The sequence below is a fragment of the Schistocerca gregaria genome, chromosome 1 (assembly GCF_023897955.1).
Source record: "Schistocerca gregaria isolate iqSchGreg1 chromosome 1, iqSchGreg1.2, whole genome shotgun sequence".
NCBI lineage: Eukaryota > Metazoa > Arthropoda > Insecta > Orthoptera > Acrididae > Schistocerca > Schistocerca gregaria.
The window spans coordinates 1,125,914,033-1,125,921,247 of record NC_064920.1 but is presented as its reverse complement, the minus strand read 5'-3'; the positions used below and the strand labels follow the sequence as shown (position 1 = coordinate 1,125,921,247).

At 37.4% G+C, this 7,215-nt stretch overlaps 1 protein-coding gene across 1 annotated transcript in view; it reads left to right on the top strand.

Annotated features, from left to right (window-relative positions):
* Positions 1-1,707: 1,707 nt before the first annotated feature.
* Positions 1,708-7,215, top strand: part of LOC126283935 (double-stranded RNA-specific editase 1-like) — a 33,443-nt gene continuing 27,935 nt past the window's right edge. The window contains exons 1-4 of the mRNA XM_049982325.1: positions 1,708-1,793; positions 2,043-2,179; positions 2,267-2,365; positions 3,179-3,312. Coding sequence (XP_049838282.1) covers positions 2,326-2,365; positions 3,179-3,312 — 174 coding nt within the window. The 5' untranslated portion in view covers positions 1,708-1,793; positions 2,043-2,179; positions 2,267-2,325. The remainder of the gene's footprint in view (positions 1,794-2,042; positions 2,180-2,266; positions 2,366-3,178; positions 3,313-7,215) is intronic.

Sequence of the window (7,215 nt, the reverse complement as noted above, 5' to 3'; positions counted from 1 at the left end):
CACTCACTGGAACTTTCGTTCCAGGCAGTTTCAACATCTAGTCATTTCTGAGGACTATATAGTGTTTTTAATTATATATTTGATGATACATACTCTCGGTGGGACCCAGAATCTTTGGGAATGAATCAACGGATGGGCGATCCTACGTTTGTCTACTTGCTTTGCTTCTACAGAGGGTTCTTTGTTTATGTTGATCATCTCTTTAATGTTATTCAGTCAAAAGCTGTAAGTATAACTGCTTGCCACAACGAAATAACTGTTTTGAGAAACTTACGAGAATTAAGAACGGAAACATTCGTTCATGAATGCATTAAATGTAGCTTGTGTTTGAATGACAACCTATCATTCTGTGACGGACAAAAGACACCACTCAGGTCACTAACTGTATTTGCAAATTTGTTCAGATGGAAAGAAGGTTTCAAGACTTTCCCCAAATTCAGTTTTTTGAACTTTTGAACGAAAAGTGTTTGCCGAAGTATCAAAAAGAATTCCCAAAGTTGAAACTGCTCAATAATTAGAACAGTATACCTTTTTTCAAACAAGAACAAGTTGAAAATGAACTGTGTAAAATATACGCTAATGAGAAAAAACACTTGTCGCCAAGAATCCCCTTAAATTTCATTGTCAACAATGATTTAAATTCCGTTTATGAAGAAACAACGAAGTTCCTGCTTTTGGTTTTGACCCTACCCACTACTACAGCAAGCAGTGAACGAAGCACGAGTACTCTTAAACGGGTGGAGAATTATTTAAGGAATTCAATGTCCAACATCCGGCTGTCGTGTTTGAGCACGTTAGCAATAGGAAAGTCACTACTTGGAGAGCTATCCAGTGATCAGATGTTTGTAGACTGAGTTATATACTTATCCGTGGAAAGAAAAGACAGGCGTATTGCATTTGGGTACAAGAAAATGCAAGAGCTTCTTCCCTTGCTACTGGAGTTCTACAAATTTGTCATCCTTTCTTGAACAAGTTAGTTATTATTATTATTATTATTATTATTTGTGGCGATGGTAGTGGCACTAGTAGTAGTAGTAACAGTAGTAGTTGCAGTTGTTGGTATTTTATTTGATGCTTTTTTTCATTTGTTTAAACTATTGTTTATTGTACTATTTTGTCTCCCCAACCTTTCCAACCACGCTACGCCATTGCATACGACGCACTGTGAGTCACAAATTTAGGCACAGCACTCATGACTGGTTTGTTATAGACGAACGTAGAAAAAGATTTCATAGCAGGTGAAAGATTCCACAACGGCATTGTTGATGGCGGAGAAAACTCCACGGCGTTGTACTTATCTTCCAATTTTATCCCAGTTGTTGGTGGCGTTGTGCGTAGGAAACCGTGAAAATGCAGTGTAGAGGCACCATTAGTATCATGTTGTAGTTCGAAAAGAGCGGAAGGTGAGCGATCTGGAGATGTCGATGTAAACGGCCACATTGTCGAATTGGACGTATTTTGCGCGTCGGAGGTCACCAGTATGGTGTGTGTTATAACACAGAAAACACCATTTACCTTCACTATGTAATATTTTTATTGGCACAAGATAAATCAAAACACAAAGAAATAGTTTTCGACAATCACGGTAACATTTATGACGAATGTCTCACACCAAATAGTCAACAACCAAAGTAAGTAATAGCGAAGTATAAAAAAGCAAAGATATTAATATTTTCCGGCAGTTCTCCCACAAACTATTAACACTTCTGAAAGACATTATTTACTATTTGCTCTGCAAAATCCTGTCTGTGGGGTGTGATTACTATACTTGTATAATGAGCAAAAGGGACTAGGTTTGTATCTTCGGGAATATAGAGTGGAAAGTCATTAATTTACCGATATATTAAGAGCAAGCTTCAGCACTATGTCTGCATCAATATACATATGCGATTGAGAGATTGGATTGATTCGTATAGATAGAATTGAAAAGTAAAAGAGAAGTGTGTGATGCTGCGGAACTCATTGTAGATTTTAAATGCAGTTGACTCTAAATATAAGATTGTATCATATAACTGAAATACGTTCCTTTTTTTGTTTTGTAGCCAAGGATCGATCATCGATATTTTGTGCAGAACAGGCACGATATCCCATTTCTAGTGTATATTGTCTTTGATTTAAGTGAAGCGGGGGTAGAGGTGTTAAGGGACGCGATCCGGCTTTGTATAGTGGCGCAATTACTGTAAGTTAAAGTGTGTTCGTATTTTTTGTTTTGTTTTTAGTAATTAAATTATTGAGAGTAATGAGTATTTATGTAATTTTGTGGTAGGTGTAGCGTCTACCGCGCATTTGCATCTTCGTTTTTGATAGCTGCAAAGGGCGATCGCCATGTCGTACAATACAAGGCGGCAGACAGGTCAGGGTGTGGGTAAGTGTTCATCATACACAGAATGTTTTCATACTTTACTGAAGTGTTTTATATAACTACTACAATAGAATGAACGTACGTTATTCTTTATACCCCGGGTATATTCGATTACATTTCTTGAAATTGTGTGCTATGAGCGAGTGGACCTTTGGCGACCATTTTGATTTTAAGTAAGAATATGTAATTTAAACACAGTATCATCGAAAATTGATCTTAAATGTATTTTTTAGTAGAAATCGTTGATATACCGGTTTTATGTATATTGTTAATGTAAGTTTTTTTAACAACACTGAAGACAGTGCCTTCGTCGGTATAATTAATTGGACCGTTAACTTGGTGCTGGTCCTGGCTCCCTCCCCCATTTTCTCTTCAAGTGGTGTTATGTTTTAGTTATTAACATTGAGTTTAATATATCAAAAGTATTAGTTAAGGATTACCGTTTTCTAACCACGAATCTGGCTGAGACTACTTCAGGATTTCGTAGCACTATATGTTATCGTTTGTAGCCCCCCTCCCTTTTTCCATTTGTCAAAGCTTGGCGTGAATGAATCTGTAGTTTTTAGACAACATATATTTCACATGTACCGGCATTTCATAACTTTTGCAAGAACAGTTCGGACGTATTGATTTTTAAAATATGGAGTAGGAAAATAAATTCGAACAAGGCGCTGCAATTCTTAAGTGTGCCTGACCATCTTTGCATCAAATAGGTTGTGATTTCTAAATTCTCTCCATATTATAGTGTATGAAGTTTTGCTTTTAATTATTAGTTTCCATTGTATCCAGGATCTCACTTGTATTTTTTCACTACAGGTATGGGAGGAAAAGGTTCTCCTGGTCCATACCCTCCTAGACCACGCATGCCTCAGCAAAATACCTATCAACAAGGTTACAGCTCCCAGCAGTCTAGCCATTATTCAAGCCAAAACCAAGGTGGCATGCAGCAGGTACTTAGTTGTTTAGTAGCAGCTTAAATTTGATGTTACTGTGCTAGATAATTTGAGAACTAAAATTTCGAGGTCTGTATGTGAAGCTAATGTTTTTATGTGGTTTGTGTGTGTATATTCCATGCTGAAGTTTCCTATCCCTCTTGGATGCCTAGAAAACATGCTGATACTCGCCTGTAGGTCAATGCTAGTGTGGCATTAAAAAGAAATGCTTCATCCTTCGCAAATCTGAGTTCTGTTCAGTTTCTGACTGCATCACGGTTGCCAGCTTTCAACTGGGAAGTGCTAACCACTGCAGTCACAGAGCTTTGACAATGAGGTGGTTTTGTTGTAGAGATGTTAACAAAATCAGGTTATTAGTTGAGGCTGGGTCACAAAGCTGCTGACCCCAGCCTGCTAACTGTCAGATATCAACGTACACTGACTCAGCTATAGTTGGGAGTAGTGTTTCTGTAAGTTTTGGTTGGGAAAGAGATCTATAAATCTTAAATTCATTTCATAATACAGATCAATATATGTAGAACGTTGTTCAATTTAGCTTTGTGCACTGAGTTTGAAACTTGTTTGCATTATGAGAATGTTCACAACATTGTTTGCAGCCTGGTGCAGGTTCAAAAACAGCTCTCCATGGTTGTACCAGAACATATCAAAATAAAGTATCGTTTGTGGTTTGCCAGTGTATGTTGGTAGTATCTGACACTTCGTGTATCAGAGTATAGGGCTTAACGGAAACGTCCAATTACACCTGTCCAATGACGTCACAACTACTCCTATATCACGACTGTCATTATGTAAACATGACGACAACACACAAAATTAGATCGAAAAACCATCAAACACACATTCCTCCGAAGATATAATGAAACTAACGGGACAAGAGGATGAAATTGGGTTTTTTGGGGGGGGGGGGGGGGAGACAAACTAATAATAAACACATTCCACTAAACCAAACGATAAAATGACCACAACCTTCCCAAAATCAACTAAAAACAATATTCACTGGAATCGAACATTTCCCTTGACCTATATGGACCAACAGCAACTACCGATACCACACTATAAATCTCGAAACTTTCACGACCATCACACTTAATTGTGCCACAAAAATAACCTAGAAAATCAAAATTGGAATCAAACATTTCCCCTGACCTGTTATCCTTACATCGCCGGATATAGTCGTCCCTGGTCCGAGATGCCGGAATTTTAGTAAGCCTCATTTCTTCATGACACACTGGACACTTCACGATTTCAGCCAACAGGCTGAATAGCTGAAGGTATTTTATTAGAGGCAGCGCACTGTTCCCCCTCATTGCCGACAACTGAAAACTGTTGACCTTGTCAGTCATATCCATACCTACCAGAGACATAAACAATGCAATTTACCAAATTTCGCACATGACAAACAGAAAAAAACTACAATAACATTGACATAATAAAACCAGTATTGTTAACTCACTGAAAAATGTTCTGCTGAAAGCACAGTCACCACCGATACCACACACGTGCAATGCTATCGCGCAGATGAACCTCATATGCCACATAACACGCTACCCATAAACACACCATCAGAGAAAACCACTGGCTGGAACAATACGCCACCTATAAACATGCCACACATGCGAACTATACCAAAAACATCACCTCACACACAAACACACCACCAGAGAGCACCACTGACATCAAAACGACACCTATGGACACACCACTTTCACAAACTAAACTCTGTGCCGTCGTGATGTCGCACACAACAACCGCCTTAAATCATGGGTTAAAGCCAATGGGTGGAATCGGATGCTTCCATTGACCCGAGTATAGTAATTGTTGCTTCATAGTGTGCTGAGTTTTGTCAAGGCAATATATATTTAATTTATCCATTTGTACAAGGCCTGTGTAATATATGAAGTACATATGAAAATTCAAAGTTGGGACTCCAACCATAAAACTGCTGCTACGGTTAGTTCCATCAGCATTGACTCAGAAAATATCTTGTGGACTCTGTATCATGTTCTTTTTTTGCATTACTGTAAGAGTGGTGCTAAGTGTGTCTCTCACACACACACACACACACACACACACACACACACACACAAATCTACATCTACGTGATTACTCTGCTATTCACAATAAAGTGCCTGACAGAGGGTTCAATGAACCAACTTCAAGCTGTCTCTCTACCGTTCCACTCTCGCAACGGCACACGAGAAAAACGAGCACTTAAATTTTTCTTTGCGAGCCCCGATTTCTCTTATTTTATTTATATTATTATTTCTCAATATATAGGTGGGTGCCAACAGAAAGCTTTTGCAGTCGGAATGTTTCTCTGTGTGCTTTCTCTTTTTGATTTAGTTACTTTAAATGGAGCCTAATGCTGAAACATGTACAGATTAAGGAAAATAATTACTTATCATCAAGTCATTGTAAGTGCAGAATATAACAGCTATGTGCTGGAAAGTTTGTATCTATTGAATGTGAAAATTCAAATTCAACACTTGAGCTTAGAGAACACTAAAATCAACATGGCAGGTGCCCTTCTTGCCTTCGTCGGCCAATCATGGTACAGGATGCGATCATCACCTTGGTGTGAACATATGCAAAAAACATTAAGCATGCAGCAATAGGAATTGTAAATGTCTGACAGACAGTGCAGCACTAAGCAAATCTTCACATATATGGCATAGTGAAGTTTTCCGGTTCCCCATCATTTTTTGCACTAAAAGCTCAAGCAGTTGCTTAGTATTGTTGCATTGTGAGGACATTTTCCTTGATTACTCATGTGAATGGTTCCATTCTCCCACAGGAAGGTCCTTGCTTAATCTCAGCAAACACTAACTGTGCAATCGAGTACCTTTCCTCCCACTGTGCTGGATCGTGCCTTACAGATGGATGCAGCTACCTTCTGAAGTTTGTCAGTGATTGACTTCCATTATCTCAGATTTTGACACAACTTAGCATATTTGTTCTTTCTACGAATCTAATCAATGAACAAAGATATTACTGTTATATAAGCTGTTTGGATTTTATATCCTGTTAAAGGGTTGGAATTTAACACATTTTGGTTTTCATATGAAGAAAATAGTGTTCAGATGCACAAAGTAATTACTTCCTAATTTACCAGTGAATATTGATAAAATTTTATTTGTGTTTGCATCAATATGTGAAGTATTCAGAAGACTGTGAAGAGCAGTATCACAGTATCATTGACAAGGAAAGGGTTAATTGAATAACTTTTTTTTCTTGTTCTAAATAATAGTGTCAAATGATAAAATGAAATTAATGGGGTTTTTCACTCCTTTGTTATCAATTCATAGGCAAAAATGATTAACAAAATTCAAATCCTTACTTACCGTGTGTTCAGTATCCCATCCATTATGCTTTTAAAAACTGAAAGTAATGTGTAACAAAAACTAGATTAAATACGTTTCTTAGTGTGCAGGCAAAAAACATATTTATCTGATGTCTCGAACTGATTGTATTGTTTATTTCTGCACAAATTGTGGAGTAAACAATATTGCATATGCAGAAATGCATAGTGTCATGCCACTGCTCTCTTATTTCTGCAAGCTGCTGAATAACAATACTTTATACTGTCTATAGGTATGTATAGCTCAACTATTTTAGTAATTCATCAGTTTCTGATTGAAGGAAAGATGCTGGCCAAATTTACTTTGCTGAATAGTAAAACAGTGTGAATGTAGCTGTGAATGATGTATTCTGACAGTTCAACTCAGCCTCTAAATAATATGTAGGACAATATTTGTGATGAATGTGACCAGATGTTTCTAAGATTTTTTATATTGCTTTGGAATGTAGATATGCATATGCAATTTATTAAACTATGCCAAACAAATAATCCATGCAATCTGTTGAACTTCCTGAAAATTAATCTCTTAAAATTGAAAATTA